General features: G+C 45.5%; 2 protein-coding genes across 3 annotated transcripts; one reads left to right on the forward strand and one right to left on the reverse strand.

Moving 5' to 3' along the window:
* Nucleotides 1-687: 687 nt before the first annotated feature.
* LOC125718961 (SH2 domain-containing adapter protein E-like) lies at nucleotides 688-10,077 on the reverse strand. The gene is made up of 6 exons (XM_048993308.1): nucleotides 9,562-10,077; nucleotides 7,764-7,890; nucleotides 6,368-6,574; nucleotides 5,969-6,128; nucleotides 2,847-2,966; nucleotides 688-2,331 (listed from the first exon to the last, which is right to left on the reverse strand). Exons 1-6 carry the CDS (start codon nucleotides 10,060-10,062, stop codon nucleotides 2,148-2,150), a joined length of 1,299 nt encoding a protein of 432 aa, XP_048849265.1. The 5' UTR covers nucleotides 10,063-10,077; the 3' UTR covers nucleotides 688-2,147.
* Nucleotides 10,078-12,433: 2,356 nt separating this feature from the next.
* Nucleotides 12,434-16,049, forward strand: pygo2 (pygopus homolog 2 (Drosophila)). 2 transcript variants are annotated; one of them, XM_048993295.1, is made up of 3 exons: nucleotides 12,434-12,567; nucleotides 13,435-13,484; nucleotides 13,592-16,049. In XM_048993295.1, the coding sequence occupies exons 1-3, from the start codon at nucleotides 12,510-12,512 to the stop codon at nucleotides 15,221-15,223; spliced, it is 1,740 nt and encodes a 579-aa protein (XP_048849252.1). In that variant the 5' UTR covers nucleotides 12,434-12,509; the 3' UTR covers nucleotides 15,224-16,049. The 2 variants fall into 2 exon arrangements, with proteins under 2 accessions (XP_048849252.1, XP_048849253.1); XM_048993296.1 differs by lacking the exon at nucleotides 12,434-12,567 and adding an exon at nucleotides 12,649-12,779.
* Nucleotides 16,050-16,230: the final 181 nt, after the last annotated feature.

Raw genomic sequence — 16,230 nt, forward strand, 5'->3', positions numbered from 1 at the left:
GGCTGAAAACACTACCACAGACAGGGCGACTGGCTGAAAACACTACCACAGACAGGGCGACTGGCTGAAAACACTACCACAGACAGGGCGACTGACTGAAAACACTACCACAGACAGGGCGACTGGCTTAAAACATTACAACAGACAGGGTGACTGACTGAAAACACTACCACTCACTATGACTGACTGGAACACAATTACAAAGGAAACGACTGATTGAAGAGTGACTACCATTTGCACAGAATAATAACACTGTCACAGACCGCAAGAGACTGCAACTGTCACACCTACTGACATTGACAGGCTAGCAGAAAAAAATATTTTGACTTATGGACAGACAGTACTGATAGTTGCACCTTATGTGTACCTATTGAATTCTGCTCATAACAGTCATAGACTGAAAGCTCATCCCCTTATGAGGAATGTACACACAAAATCAAAAGTCACGTCTATTTAATAACTTCATGGTAAACCCGATATGTTTGCAGAAGTTTGTATTGTTATGATAAGAATTATGTTTAGCTGAGAAGCACAGATTGAACTCATGTTAAAGAAAATACACTAACGTGCATTGTTGTGGCATACAGACCCTGTCTCACTCATTAGAAGTCAGAAGTATTCATCAACACATTTCATTCCTAAAATTCATTAAAAAATACATGTTTAGGGTACTATGAATATCAGATGTTTTGCACATTAAAAAATGTAATTTATTGTAGTTTAATCTCTAACAAACATTTCTAACATATAAAATTCCCATTAAAAAGCTTTCCGAGCTCTTAGTGAAGGAAGATGGATGAGAAATAAGAGAGCGAGTGAAGTTCAAAACGGGGACACAAACAGCAAGACAGAGCCGGTCCCTTGCATATGGCCTGAAAATACCTTGTGAACATATTAAACTGACACACTTACACTGGGCTAGAGAACAATGACATGTTTTCCATATGATTAGGCAGAACCAGATTCAAGGCCAACTGCCCATCTTTACTGCCCTTCCTCTCTGGCCCCATATTAAAGAGGGTGGTGCTCTTAGGGGGTCTAAGCCACTGTCTTAGCCCTTTTCCATTAATACATTGCTGGTGCCTAGCCGGAACCTAATTTTCCACTTCCAATTATCTGGTGCCATGCCTGAAAATCTGCCTCCGGCACAACGCTACAAAATTGTCGGTTTGAAATTGCGAACCCGTGATGTTGGCACGTGTGTGGGGAGGGGCTACGATGCACTGTAAACTTCACCAGTGTTTGATGTTTTTTTTACACTTTAGTGTTTGCTGAAAACATGCAGAAATTAAAGTAGAGCTGGAGAAAGTGGGTGACATTTGTAGTATGGAGCAAATTGTTAGCAAATTAAAAAAACTCTCACAAGGCAGCATGGGATGGAAGACATTTAAATGCCCCACAGTAGACAGCCTCCAATGTGCAAATGTAACACTTTTCCTTACAGGCACACATAATCAAAAACTGGTGTTTGCTCTCCCTTGTATATGTTTGAGACAGTAATATATGTAGTCAAATGACTGTAAGAAACTGATGTTTTGGACGAACAGTGTCCGACTGAATCCACAGACTACTGTATCCCATCAATGGCTTGTTCGTTGATATCTGGATGATGGGTAATGCCCGTCTTCTGTACAACTGCGAAATCTACACAGCAAAAATCCAGCAAATAATTCATTATAAATATTAATTAGTAATGGTTTGTAATATAGCTAGCTAATGTTCTGTTATAAGATTGTTTTAATCACTAACTTAAGTATCACTTAAGTTAGCATTACCCTAAACATTCTCCATCAAAAAAACATTATTTAACAAACTCAAAACTGTTACGTGCCCATTGTTGTGTGAGTAATCGGCGTCTGTTACAAATGTTATTTTAACCAGTGGAAACGCGGGCTGGTTCTCAGGTCATGCCACTTGAGCCTGAGAACTAGTTCCCTGTTGGCACCCAGACCAGAAATAGCACAGCACTAGTGGAAAAGAGGTATCTGAGGCAGTGGGTGTGGTAAATGTATGAAGGACATACAGAGTGGGTCTAAAAGATAAAAGCCACAGCCTTGCATTTAGAGTCAGCATTCAACCTACAGAGACAGACAGGGAGATAGTAAGTGCAGCTGCTTTTGTGAGATCCAGCTGCTTCTGCAGGCACGTTAGTGCAGACGGGGAACCGGGTGCAGCAGGTTCATGTGCTCGGCCCCGGTGAAGGGCAGCTGTTGGGTGCAGTAGTGGTGGACCATCTCAGGAATGTTGGGAAACACACAGCTGCTCTGGTCCAGGGTGTATCCACTCTCCTTGGTCTGAGCCACAATGATATGCACACAGCCCTGACTTGTCCTGTGGGACAAGTAGAGCCAGAAAAAAGAGCATTAGGAGAGAGAGAGAGAGAGAGAGAGAGAGAGAGAGAGAGAGACCAGGGCTACAGAGAGGATGGTTAAGGCCGGACACAGTACAGGTGAAGCCGCAGAGAGGAATTTTAGGGCCAGGCGCAGAGGCAGTGGAACCACAGATAGGAATTCTGAGGCCTAACACAGGACAGCTGAGGTCACAGAGAAGAATTTGAGGGCCAGACAGAGAATCAGTGAAGCTACAAAGAAGAATTCTGGGGACATGCATAGTCACAATGAAGGAATCATTAGAGGCGCTTTCCAATCCTGATGATTTTATACAACATTGAGGCCCCTCAAACACATCACACAATACACACATCCTAATCAAGGAAGGAAAGATAATGGAAAAATCTCATGCAATACCAACAGTCATTAATGCAAGAAAAAGAATCTTCGAGGATAGGCATGTTGATAAAGGGTACTGTGAAGATAAGAACTATGTAACAGAGCAGAGTCACTCACTTGAGGGCGATAGAGTACTTGCTGGTGCCTGACTCGCTGTTTCTTACAAGGAAACTGGCCTCCTTGTAGGCCTGCAGCTGGGCCTCAGCCTCCTGACGCGTCATGCAGCCATGGTACCAGCTGGGGGAGCATGAGTATGAGCAGAGTCATGTCAGGAACATGATCACGAGCAAAGTAGTGTCAGGAGCATGACTGTAAGCAGAGTCATTTCTGGAGCATGAGCATCAGCAGAATCAGGTCAAGAGCATGAGAGTGAGCAGAGTCAAGTCAGGAGCATGAGAGTGAGCAGAGTCATGTCAGGAGCATGTGCAGAGTCATGTCAGGAGCATATGCATGAGCAGAGTCATGTCAGGAGCATATGCATAAGCAGAGTCATGTCAGGAGCATGAGCAGAGTCATGTCAGGAGCATATGCATAAGCAGAGTCATGTCAGGAGCATGAGCAGAGTCATGTCAGGAGCATGAGGATGAGCAGAGTCATGTCAGGAGCATATACATAAGCAGAGTCATGTCAGGAGCATGAGCAGAGTCATGTCAGGAGCATGAGCAGAGTCATTTCAGGAGCATACGCATAAGCAGAGTCATGTCAGGAGCATGAGCATGAGCAGAGTCATGTCAGGAGCATGAGCATTAGCAGAGTCATGTCAGGAGCATACGCATAAGCAGAGTCATGTCAGGAGCATGAGCAGAGTCATGTCAGGAGCATGCCACAGGCATCATCTCCTGGTACACCAGATCACACACACTGGACGATCAGCATGTTCTTATCATATCACACAGAAATTAATTCAAGAGCCAGAGTTACTGTCAAACTAGAAAGGACGTTTCATGTAGAAAATGCGGGATTGCTGCGTGCATAAAAGTAGAACAAAAGACACTGAGAAAGAAAGGAATTATAAATATTTATGCTTTGTTTCAGCAGTTGAGTGGTTGTTTGGTGCTTTTAATCTGCTGCTGAAAAAAATTAAGAGTCCACAGCACAATTTTTATTTTTTATGGGTGTGCTTCTGTGAATAATGTACTTTTTTTTTTTTTGCAAACTGCAGCCTGGTTCATCCCAGTTTCTTATTAATGAAGAGCTTGTTCTTTGCTTTATAGGGCATCAGTCCTGCTTCTAAGTGCCTGATATGAGCTGCCCTAGCAGTGCACTTCACACCTGCACTTAATGTTTCCCATTCCTTTTGAAGGTCACTTGATGTCATTCTCTGATTCATGAGAAATTCTCGGATAAATTACTGGTCATCTCTGGCATTAGAAAGTCGCTTCTGCCCTCTACCTGGCTGGTTCTGGGTAATTTTCAGTGCCTCCTGCTTCACCTTATTTTTGTATACTGCTGTATAAGAAATTTTGAACCTGGAAGCAGTCTGCTGCTGCGCGTAGCCTTCTGCCAGCCGAATCATAATTTAACCTGGATTTAAAAATGTAGATTTGTTTAAAAATATAGAGCGGTCTCTTAACTTTTTCTGTGGCTGTATATACAAAGTTTGATTCTGCAGTCCTAAAAACCATGAGAATGGAAGTATGGAGGGATGAATGAAAAAATGAAAGGGTTTTTTTCTGCACAGCAATCACAATTAACCCAATAAGAATTTCAGGACAGGTGGCATAGAGGTTAAAGAACACGTTTAATTGCACATAAGTTACAGCAAACACCCATCCATCCATCCGTGCATCTATCTATCCATACATACATCCATTCATCCATCCATCCATCCATCTTCCAACTGCTTATGCTGGTCTGGGTTTCTTAGACGGTAAAGGGCACAATGCCGGGATATGACATGGACTGGCTAACAGCCTTAAGGTAATCATTTAATTTTTTTTTTTAATTAGAAAGGATGTTGGAATGTCAGCATTGTATTCCCCGGACAGCCCCGTCACTCCCCCACCCCCATCTAACTCTTACTCCTCCCACACCCTCCGCTCTCCACTGGATCAATAAACTATGTAAAAAAATGATCAACTTTACATTAGCTCCAGTTAGCTACAAGTTTGTGTGTGCCATTTTTATATAATAAAGCATTTAAATATAACATAACTGTTCATAAAATGGCTCAAAGCATGCCCCAAAGTAAACCATGAGCACCATCTTGTGGGGTCAGAATATACAGCCAATGGTTCATGAGTTGTCCTTTTGACCATCACTACTCCTGACTCAATCAACAAGTTAGCGAGTTCGGCACATTGAACTGAGGCGGTTACCAGGCAATTCTCGTGAGACTCATAAGACGCACAGCATATGTCCATCCATCCATTCATTTGAAACCACTCATCTGAAACCATTTATCCCATTCAGGGTTGCGAGACGTCCGAACCCTGCACCGGCGGTCCGCCAAAACGGTGATCACTGAGGTGATCACCACTTCTTTGACGTTGTATTGCTATAAATATGTTGATTTTGATTTAGTCTAGAGTCACTTTCAAAGAATACAAAATTCATCATCCACAATACAACAGGATATATTTGTGAACAAAATGATTTTGTCATACTTGATAGCTGAACACACATTTTGAATGACTACATGTGGTCAATCACACTCCCTTTCAGACATACACACACATACCTATGTTCACAGCTAAGAACAAAGTTTGGGGTTAGAGTACATGGGTAGGCTACTTATCTGTCACCTCTGGAGCACTTGGTGTGACTTGTCTCAATGTGATCAGGTTCACCAGATCTGTGGCGGGTCTTTCATGTGCCACCACTGACTTGGACTAGGGCACAATTACATTACCCCTAAATTTAAGTTCCCCCAATGAATTTTGCATCGACTGTTGGACTACTGCTGAAAAAAACTGTCAAACGGAGGTGCTGACAACAGAAAAAATATATAATTTGCTTTTGCGAAGTTTGGAAAAGATCAGACAAATAAGTTTTGAGTTATCATACTGACAAGACCAAGCGTCTGGGGATGCCCTTCTCTTTGCCAACATTTGTGGCACTGCTTCAGTTTTGGTGCAATTTGTCCTAAAATTGAGAAGTGTTTCAATGGTTGAAAAAGATCTGACAAAGAAGATTACTTACTCGATACTTCGTATCGAGATTATAATTGCAGCTCCCCATTGGATTGCAACATCTTACTCATACATGCAGCCACAGCGTAGCCTGTCGTACAGCCTCACCACTGCTTCTCCAAAGGCAGAGTGGGGTTGACCGGGTTCGCCTCTGACTCCGAGCCGGAGGTCAGCGAGCTTTTCAAGATCTTTTGGCTCCAGCTCTTCTGCCGCAGGTGCTGGTGGCGGCCTGGATGTGGAAGCTCTTCCCTGACAGTGGTGGGGCTGCCTTTGGGAGAGAGAGAGACAGACAGACAGAGAAAGAGAGATAAAGATAGAGACAGAGACAGAGAAAAATAGAGAAAGAGAGACAGAAAGATAGAGAAAATGAGAGGCACAGAGACAGATATATATATATATATATATATATATATATACACACACACACACACACACACACTCCAGGGTAAAACAGCATGTTCAGTTTCATGGTCCATACGAAGTGCTTTAACAGCTGTGCTTCTGTACCTGGCTGTGTCTTCATTAGCTGTTCCTTCGTCCACTCCCAAGGTAGCTCATACTCGCCCGCACCTCCTAGATCCTCTGTGTCCCCCTCGTACGGGACATCATATATCTGGGGAGCTGGGGGTGGCCGAGCCTCCTCAGTGGGCCCCTCCCCACCCTCCGTCTGGACACAAATCTTCAACAGGTCCTTGGATCCTCTCCGTCGAATTTCTGAAGCAAGCAAAGCACATAGGGGAGGTGTTAGGGGTAGGCAGTAAAGTTCAGTGTGTTGACGTCAGAGGTCACAGGTAATCAACCACTAATAACAGATACATGCTACCCACTGCTACATATGACATCAGATTTGGACACACCTTAATCTCCCACAGCATTTCCAGATTTTCACCTGAACTGTTACTTTAGGGTAAGGGTAAGGTAAGGTAAGGAGCATGCACTGGTTACAGTGCGTTGCCACACCCACCACACAACAAACTACCTCAGGGATGACAACCTGAATGCAGCCATGTGGCAGGTGATACCTCAGCACCAAACTAGTTCGAATGGACCAGTTTTTTTTTTCTTTTTTTCCAGTGGCTGGGGTGCCAATCCTGCCACCAACCCCCAAATTTTTCCCTGCAAGTTGGAGGTCCTCCTGATAGGCCTGAATGTAGATTAATGTCAAGAGCCCAATGAAACAGAATCACTCCAAGCATTCATGGGCTTTGAGGCAGCAAATTTCCAGTTGCTGGCACAGATCCCTAGCACACAATCATTTCTAATACACCTCCATATGCCAGCTATGAGTTCTTCCTGTTTTCCCATAACTGGAACAAAACAATAAGCAGTTGTCTACATGTATACATTGCTAGTAAAACATACAAATTTTATATTACCATGAAACAAAAAAGCACAAAATTAACTTTTCAAAATAAGTTTAACAGACCACATGCCTGCATAATGGCAGAACGCAGTGGTTTCATAAGAAATGCCATGCTTAACAATATGTGTCAGACCTATTGTATGGCTTTTTAGCCTGAGACAATGGGCTGAATGGAGAGAAAGGTCAAGCAGCCATGTGATTGGACAAGTGATTGGCTTCTTCCTGAATTCTGGAAAGTTATTAGAAGTGTAGGGTATAGATGGGCCTTCCCACATGTGGGTGTACTTACAGTAAGAGTGTGAGGACTGGGGGGGCAACTTCCTACAGATAATAGGACTGGGAAACAGAGACAGGAAACAGGATGCAGGGACAGGAAACTGCACCCATTGTCCCAGAACAACACGGTTGCCATGGCAATTTTGGAGGAGCCTGAGCCCCGTAGAGTTTTTCACGCTGCAGGTTGCTGGCCATCTGAGTTCAGTGCACGTGCATGCACACACACACACACACACACACACACACACACACACAGACATGCACCTGTTATCATCTGCTGGGCATCGTACGGCTCCACATATCCATCATTTTCTCCCACGCGCTCTGCCTCCCTCTGTTCCCGGGTCTTCTGAGCATCAAAGGGGTCAGAGTAGTCTTCAAGGATGATCACCTGGATGAGAGATATGGCCGCAGGACATGGGTCTTTACATACCCTAACATATCCCCATAGGTCTCATACTGGGCCACCAAGTGCTGAATGCATTCAACAGCATGTAAGCATTAACAGATCTAATATAGCCTCTGGCATCTCACAGGCTCGTGGCCACGAGCAGACTGAGATGGTCGGAGACAGGCAGAGCATCAGGGGATGGAGATTTGGGAAACAAACAGAGCTGAGATTACTTATATTTCAGATGTGTGTGTAGCCCCAGAAAATATACGCCGGTCCTGCTGGTCCTGAGGAAGAAACTCTTTTCACATGAACTCACACTCGTTCTTAAGATGGATGCTCAGCTCTAGAAAAATTTGCTACCCTTATCTGCACTAGTTTAGTTTTTTCAGTACTGGTCCAAGTTGATGTGGCACCCTAGGCAGGCATATCTAGCAGTGCCCCCCCCCCCCCCCCCCGAGGCAATGTTAAATTGGCTGGCAAGTCAGTGCCTCTATGACGCCAATAGGCTTGACCATGCAGCCCTCAGTTTTACCTGGAAGTACAGATATGCCTTTTATTTCAAATTTCAGTCTTGCTCCAGGGTCCTTTACAGTCATTTGAAATTTTAACCTTTCACTTACATGGCAAGTTCGTTGACCATCAGACTGAGTAACCTCATCTGCTAAGCTCGAAAAAGACACTGTGATCGTGCTCAGTAAAAAAAAATGCAAAAAAAATAAAAAAAAAAAACTGAAGAGAAATGAAAGAGGTATGGGCAGACGGAAACCTGACGCCCGGCCATTTATCCCTCTCCTTTATGTGCCTGTCTCTCCCCCATAGCAGTAACCCCCTCCCTGCATCTTCAAAGCACAGCCAGAGGCAGCTACTGCGGAACAGTCACGCACCTGAGCGGGGCGTCAGGTGACACGACAGCCTTCTGAAAAAGGAACTTACGACTAGAATAAAAGAAAAAACAATGACAGAGAAAGCGGAGGAAGAGCTTAACTATGTTCACAGTTTTACTGTGAATGGGGAAGCTATCTAACATTTGCAGAATTATTTCACAGGTTCACTCTGATTTGAAAGGATTGGATGATGAGTGAAATGAGGGCGAGGAATGAGAGAGAGATGAGGGAGGTGGAAGGCAGACAGGGAGGAGTCTGTACAGTATGCCGGAGACAAAAGATGAAGAAGAGGAGGAGGAAACAACAATATCAGCTTTCATAGCTACACAACTTTCTTTGGATGCACTGAAAAATATTTTAGTCATACAACTTCTTACTTTACAAGGTGCTATAATGTATTTCACAAACAGGCTAATGTTAATGTTAATATCTGGCTTCTGGTAATAATTAAAGAAGTTTACCTTGGTATAAAATGGGATTCTCTAAATTGCCACACCTAAAACAACAAATTCTGTTCTGCACTAGCTTATGCCAAAAATAAATACTGTGTATTTTATGATTGTGGTCCAACCCAAAATGATCGTTTATTTGGTTGAAATTTATGATTCTATGTTAAATCTGGACTTCGGATTAATGACAAATTTCGCCACTGTTTTCACAGTTGGACGTTTTGAAAATCGCTACAGACACTTCCTTTTGGCATTTTACGCTGCTGAGGTAATGATTATATATGTTTTGAAATAAGAAACACATCTGCACCTGACTTTACAATCAATTCACTCACCGTTTCTGATTTGCGAGTCCCCTTTCCTTTTTCGTTTTCCTGTACCACTGGACCTCCGGTACCGCTATTGTAATTCAGGTTTTTGTCCAGTTTGTCTACCTTTATCAGCCGACTAATGTATGCGTTTGATGAACTCAAGCTTTTAAGTGGCCGTTGTTCCTCCGTTCCTGGGTCGAGTTTGAGCTGGTTTTTGCGACTCTTCCCGGGTATGAGACTCTCCCAGACCTTCCCGTCTTTAATCGAACCGCCGGTATTAGCTCCGTTCCGTCCCAATTCCACTGCCGAATTTTTCCGATTTCTGACGGACAGAAGCGAAGCCATCCCGCCGCCACTCTCAGCTCCGGAGTACTTGCGCTGGCTGCCCTTAGTGCCCGCTTTGGTGCCCAAGCTGGCTGCGGCTCCAGGCTTGGACCGAGCGTGCGAGCTTGATTCCGAGGCAGAGCGTATCCTCTCGTTACCGTTCTTCAGGTTGATGGGGAAATCTTTGAACCACTTCGCCATCGTTGCTTATGTATCTGTCTGCAAAGTTCGACCTTAGCTATATTTCTCAAAGCCATACACGCTGTCCCGCACTTTAAAGAACTAGCTGTACTCAATTAAGCAAACACGTGCACAGATGTTTTAACAGTTAAATACAGTCTAATGTTATTTCATAGGTGTAAATATTTTAATGCATCGTTTAATGGGTAAGTTTTATTGCATATCGTCTTATTCGTACACTAATAGAACTACTCTTATGAAAGTAGGAACAAATTGTTTAAATAATATACAAACAATGCAAAACCGATATAAAGCAATTTCTCATGGGCCACAATCTAGCTTCTAATATCCTTTCTTAACTTCTAACAAGTTATAACTGCCCATTAGAATAGAATCTCGTTTCCTTTATTTTAAATCTCTTGCTGTAATACAACCTGCTGTTCAAACGATAGACTTGTAAAAGAAAAGAAATAGCAGCCTTATTATAATCACTGCCAAAGATTTCATCCCGGAGGGTCCAAGCTATGCGACTGTCTTCTTTCAACTAGGAGCCCAGGGTGCGAGGCAGCGGAGGTGGGAGAGGGGGTGGGGGTACGTAGTGTAACAGGACGATAAAGGAATCTAAGGGGACGACTTCGCATTGTGTGAAAACTGTACGAATCCTTGCTTAAAGGGTTTTACAGCTCACCTTCTTACCAAAGTGCTGTAGTTATAAAAATGCGTAGAAAATCATATTTTTTTAAGCAGTTCTCATTTTATCTCCCCAAATAAACGTAATATTGAATTGTTGTTATGGTGCTAATCAGCAGCCTGTTTTTAAATATTCCATATGCATTATTAATAACCACCGTTAAAAAATATGAAAATGATTATGACAGTGTTCTATATTATTGTGCATATTCTTGTTAATATACATTTAAGCTCACTGAAAAATACGATATTTAAGTATGTGCCAAGCATTTTTTAAAGGCTATAGTTTTTCTTGTTTTTTTACTACACGTACATTTGCGTATGACCGATGTTTGCCCTTAAAAATATATTCATGTGCGATTTCGTTTGAACACTTCACTTTCTTTTCCCTGTCCGCATAATGTGCTGCGTTTTAAATGGTTTCGGCAATTTACTGAGATGTAGTTAAATTAAATTTACGGAAAAACTACAGGATCCTACGTGCCTTCTGTGTGTTTTAACTGGGCATGCGTACAAATAGTGAAGCCGCCAGATAAAGCAATATTATGGAAGTGTCCACCAAAGGCTTCTGGAGACATAACATAAAATTATGTTGGACTTTTACAAAAATGTAATATTCGTTTTAGTGAAATTTACGTTATAACTGCCGAAACAGAAACACCGCAATGCAGACCTCATGCATTCCGCCCCTACTGTAATGTTTAAAAGTGATCCATCCTCGACTGTTCCAAAACTTCAAAATAAAGAAGGGGTCATGATTCGGGTTGAAAGGCAGCTACACACATTGTATTAAAAGTTATACGATTTATATAAATTAAAAACTAAAATATTTTTCGTGTTTTAATATATTCCAGTAAAGAAATAAACATGTTCTCGAAGTCATAAAAAATACACGAAACGCCAGAGTATCATGGAAAGGGTGTACCCTACAATTTGAAGCGATGGTATTGCTCCAGGGTGCAAGTCCCTCCCGTCGGTCCCTCTTTGTCCGGTGGCGACTGTAGGCTAGATTAAGCTGCGGTTTGTATTCAGTTTTGAGTTCATTATTTAGCTGGTTTAGTCGCGACGTAAATTTATTGTCATCCGTGAGGAGCGGGGTATCGGGTATGACGGTGAGGAGCGGCGCGTTTTGACTAGCAGGCAGAAGGGAGGGACGCTCACGGGGAAATGATGGTTAATGTTGCTTAGCGGGTGAGGCTCGCTAAGCCAGCGGCCCCCAGGCTGAGTCGCGGCGGCTCGTGCGTTTTGCCGATTCGATCGACTGACGCGGCTAATCACGTCGAAGCTTTTGCAGCAAACACGCGATTCGCTAACACTTTTGTCGGTACTACAAAAAAGCTAAACCATGTCTAAACGCGTATAGCGGCGTTTTAACTAAAGGTAGAGCATCTGTTAGCGATTATGTTTTAGGAGGGGGTGTTTCGGCGGCGCCCCGGTCTCCATTACCCCCACCCCCCGCCCCCAGTTTTCACCGCCGGCCGGCCTCCTCTTTACCTTTTTGAACTGGTGTGCAGCCCGCAGTTTCGCCGACGTTAGCTGTGTGATCGCGGCTTTCGTGGCAAAGGGCAGAGGGTGAGTCCCAGCCGTTTGACAGCTGAAAACCTGGCGATCTGGACACAGCCGCGAATTAAACGGCAGTCCGCATGATATGAACTGATATCGCAGTTGTCTTGATCGTTCGAGTCCAATCGCCTAATCTAAAGGCAGTTTTAGTTATTTAGGTTTTTTTCTTCTTTGTATACGAACGGTGACATGGCACCGCACCGACAGTCATATTAATGGCTGCCGAATCTGGGAGGCTGCCGGCAGGACAAGGTCAAGGAAAACGGGGCAAAGGTAGGCGTGTGTCCGTCCGTCCCTTTGCCTTCACATCTGATTGGAAATTCTCCTGTAAGCCTCAACTTGTACGCACGTACCTGAATGTCTGGTTGTCTGTTTTCCAATGGGTCTGTCTTTGGCTATCTGTCGAGCTTTCCGCCTGCCGGCGTCTCCGCTAGTCTGTCCATTCTCGGTCTCTTATCTTCTTCGGTCACTCGCCAGTCCGTAAGGTACTGTCTGTTTCTGCAGCTACTGATATTGTTTTGTCTTTTTTTATTTATTTATTAAATTAGTTTGTCATATCTATCTTATAACCCTAACAATTTGAATAGCTGTCAGCTTCTTTTGTTTTTGTTTGTTGTTGTTTGTTGTTGTTGTTTCCTAAAATTTCCAGTTAGGTGTTGGGTTTAAGGTTTTCAAACATGTCTAGATATCTTTTGTGTGGGTGTCTGTGTCTGTATGCCTCGTCCACCCGCCATTATGCCCTGAGCAAGGGCAAATTTTATGCGGAGGACCCGGACGATTCATACCATACATGGGAGCATGGCAGTCAGATTTACAGAGGCAGATCGTCACCAAAGGCATGGGGATAGGGAATGCACCATAGACCGGGTGTAGAATCCCCCTGGCACAGTTTGCCATTTGGTTTAGTCTGCTTCTGCAAACTTGATGCTGGACTGGTTGTATTTCTAGTGTGGAAGCTTGCTTTTTGAATCAGTGATGTCCTAGCTGTTAAAACGTGGAACCTGCTCCATGCTTGTCAGACTCTTTAGTGTTAGCTGTAGTAGTATCTTAAGGGTAACTGCTCTGAAAAGAAACTGTAGGAGTTTCTCTCAGTTTTGTGTGTGTTTCTGAATCCATCATTTTTCTATCCATTTTCTTCAGGTGCACAGATGAAAAGTCCAGAGAAAAAGAAGAGAAAATCCAGCACTCAGGTATGGGCGATGCGTGGAATGTATCAGCTTTTCAGGTCATCCTCTTGCACCATTTGTCCACATGTTCTAATGTCTCTCTTCTTGTCCCTACTTTTTCTTCCCACAAGGGAGCTGCATTCTCCCACCTTTCTGAGTTTGCGCCCCCTCCCACTCCTATGGTGGACCACCTTGTCGCTTCCAACCCTTTCGATGATGACTTTGGCCCACCGTCACGTCCAGGAGCAGGGGCTGGGGCTCCGTTCCTGCCCAGCCCGGGAGGTGGCGGTGCTGGGGGCTATGGAAGTGGGGGCCGGATGGGAGGGGGTATGGGGTTCATGGGAGGTCCGGGGGGGCCAGGTGGCGGGCAACCCAATCGTAGACCACCTTTCGGGCCCCCGCCACCCAACGCAGGGCCCCATCACCAGCTGGGCTTTGGGGGCATCCCTGGCTTTGGGGGTGGTGGGGGAGGTGCTGGTGGGGGAGGCTTCCCCCCTGGTGGGCCCTCGCAGTTCAGCATGCCCCCTAACTTCAGCCCCCCCATGCACCCCGGCCCTGGTTTCAACCCCATGCTCTCTCCTGGAGGCATGGGTGCTCCAGGAGGGGGGGGTCCCCCACACCCACGTTTCGGAATGCCACCACAACAGCCCCAGCATGGACAAGGGGGTGGGCACCCGTTCAACAGCCCCCCCTTACCTGGTGGGGCAGGTCCGAGAGGGCCCCCACATGGCCCCCTCACCCCCATGGCTGGCATGCCAGGGGGAATCAGCTTAATGGGTGGCCTGGGAGCTGGTGGAGGAGGTGGAGGAAATATGGTGGGGGGGCTTCCTGGATTACCCCCGCCAGGGCCGTTTCCTCCCTCTCAGGATGGGCCCTACCCAGGTCCCAGCCCTCCTGGGGGTGATGAAGGGAAGAACTTTGGTGGAGGAGTGGGACCACAAAGCATGCCCCCATCTCAGCAGCAGCAGCAAAACTTAAACCAGCCACCCCCTAACAATGTCACCCCGGGGCCGCCCTCGTCCGCTGGGCCCCCGCCCCCTCAGCCCGGCGGAGGTGGCTTCCCTGGTCACCCTGATGTCCAGCCACCCAACCCAAATGCAGCCAACCAGCCTCCGTCCGTCCCGCCCCCCTCAAATCCCAACTCCTCGCCATCTGCACCGCTGAATGGCCCCCAGCCTCCTCAGCAGCAAGTGTCCAATCAGCTGCAAGGCCCTAATTCTGCAGGTGCTCCCACAGGAAACCCTGCCCAGCAACAGCAGCCCACACCCCCCAGTTCTGCCCCTGGTCCCACCCCTTACAGCCAGCAGAACAGCGCACCGGGCCCAGCTCCCCTGCCCAGCCAGCCACCGGGTTCCGGTCCAGCCGCCATGACAAATAACGGCAACGCCAATAGTTCCAGCAGCAATCCCAACCCCCCCTCAAACTCTACTCCCACCCCGAGTACCCAGTCCCCACTGCCCCCTGGTCCCACCCCTCCATCCGGTGCTGTGCCTGGGCCCCAAAAGCTCGGTGGCGGGATGGTTTTCCCATGCGGCTTCTGCCTGTCAGAGGTTCACGATGACCAGGAGGCCATCTTGTGCGAAGCGTCGTGCCAGCGCTGGTTCCACCGGGACTGCACGGGCCTGACCGAGCCGGCTTACGGGTTGCTGACTCGTGAGAGTGCCGCCGTCTGGGCCTGCGACTTCTGCCTCAAGACCAAGGAGATCCAGGCCGTGTACATACGTCAGGGCCTGGGCCAGCTAGTGGCTGCCAATGAGGGCTGACGCTGTTTCGGGGAGCTTTCCTCTCCCCAGCCCAGTGCCATGGGAGTGTTTTTTTTCTTTTTGTGTTTTTTATTATTTTAAGAAGTCTCACAAATCGCTCTTTCATTTCTTTTCTGGATCAAGAGACACCCCGGTCACTGCCTTGGCATCCTTTGCATGGTGTCCTAACCCACTGACGCTGTCCCAAACCGCTACCTCACGTGCGCTGTGACTGACTGTCGTGCCGCCTGACAATGTCACAGCATGCACAACCAAGGCCTCCACTACACACTTCACCCACGGCCGTCCATGCTTTACCCATGGTCCTTATAGACCTTCAATGTGTCTGGGAAAGACCAGGCTGTATAAAGGTGTAGATATGAACATGTGATGTTTTTTCTCCATTTCACATGGATTGCAGGAAAATCCAATAAGATGTACACTCCCTGCTTTATTTTTTTTTGTATTCATTAGCTGGACACTTGAGAGCATTGCATTAAATGCTAAATGAATCACATTGTATAGCAAAGTGTATTGTATCATATCATACTTGTATGGTGTTTGTACACTTCAATGCAGTAAGATGTTTGTTTTGTGTGGTCTCTGCTTGAGGCTGTAAGGTAAACTTGATAATTTGAACGAAAAAATGTTATCGCCTCGGTAAAGGCCTCTGTAATAGTATAACTTTTTTTTTAACATAACTTTGTTAAAGTTGCCTTGTTTTTAGCATCTCTCCTTATGTTGTGAATTTTGTACCGATATCTGTGCTGTTCTATGTACTGTGTTGGTGACTTTCCAATGGAGGAGAAGGTACTGAACTGAAGTAAAGAGGACATTTTTGTACTTATTTTTGGTTTTTATTTCTAAATTCAAATGATCAAACTCTCGGTTAAGTAGGGCTTCATGTTTCTGTATTTTCATAGGATGCATGTAGCATTTGTACGGTAGACGCATTTATCCCAAGTGACATGTTGTCGAGCCCATAGACCCCTCTCAGTTGATTTTGCTAATGCGATGTTGGTGGAGGG

Source organism: Brienomyrus brachyistius, chromosome 23, assembly GCF_023856365.1.
Source record: "Brienomyrus brachyistius isolate T26 chromosome 23, BBRACH_0.4, whole genome shotgun sequence".
In the NCBI taxonomy this organism is placed as follows: domain Eukaryota; kingdom Metazoa; phylum Chordata; class Actinopteri; order Osteoglossiformes; family Mormyridae; genus Brienomyrus; species Brienomyrus brachyistius.

Excerpts from the sequence above, each read along its gene's own strand:
- LOC125718961 (XM_048993308.1), bottom strand. The coding sequence starts at position 10,062 with ATGGCGAAGTGGTTCAAAGATTTCCCCATCAACCTGAAGAACGGTAAC. Across the intron at positions 7,891-9,561 it reads GGACTCGCAAATCAGAAACG|GTGATCATCCTTGAAGACTA; the intron begins GTGAGTGAATTG and ends TCTCTCATCCAG. Across the intron at positions 6,129-6,367 it reads GCTAATGAAGACACAGCCAG|GCAGCCCCACCACTGTCAGG; the intron begins GTACAGAAGCAC and ends TCTCTCCCAAAG.
- pygo2 (XM_048993295.1), top strand. The coding sequence starts at position 12,510 with ATGGCTGCCGAATCTGGGAGGCTGCCGGCAGGACAAGGTCAAGGAAAA. Across the intron at positions 12,568-13,434 it reads TCAAGGAAAACGGGGCAAAG|GTGCACAGATGAAAAGTCCA; the intron begins GTAGGCGTGTGT and ends CATTTTCTTCAG. Across the intron at positions 13,485-13,591 it reads AGAGAAAATCCAGCACTCAG|GGAGCTGCATTCTCCCACCT; the intron begins GTATGGGCGATG and ends TCTTCCCACAAG.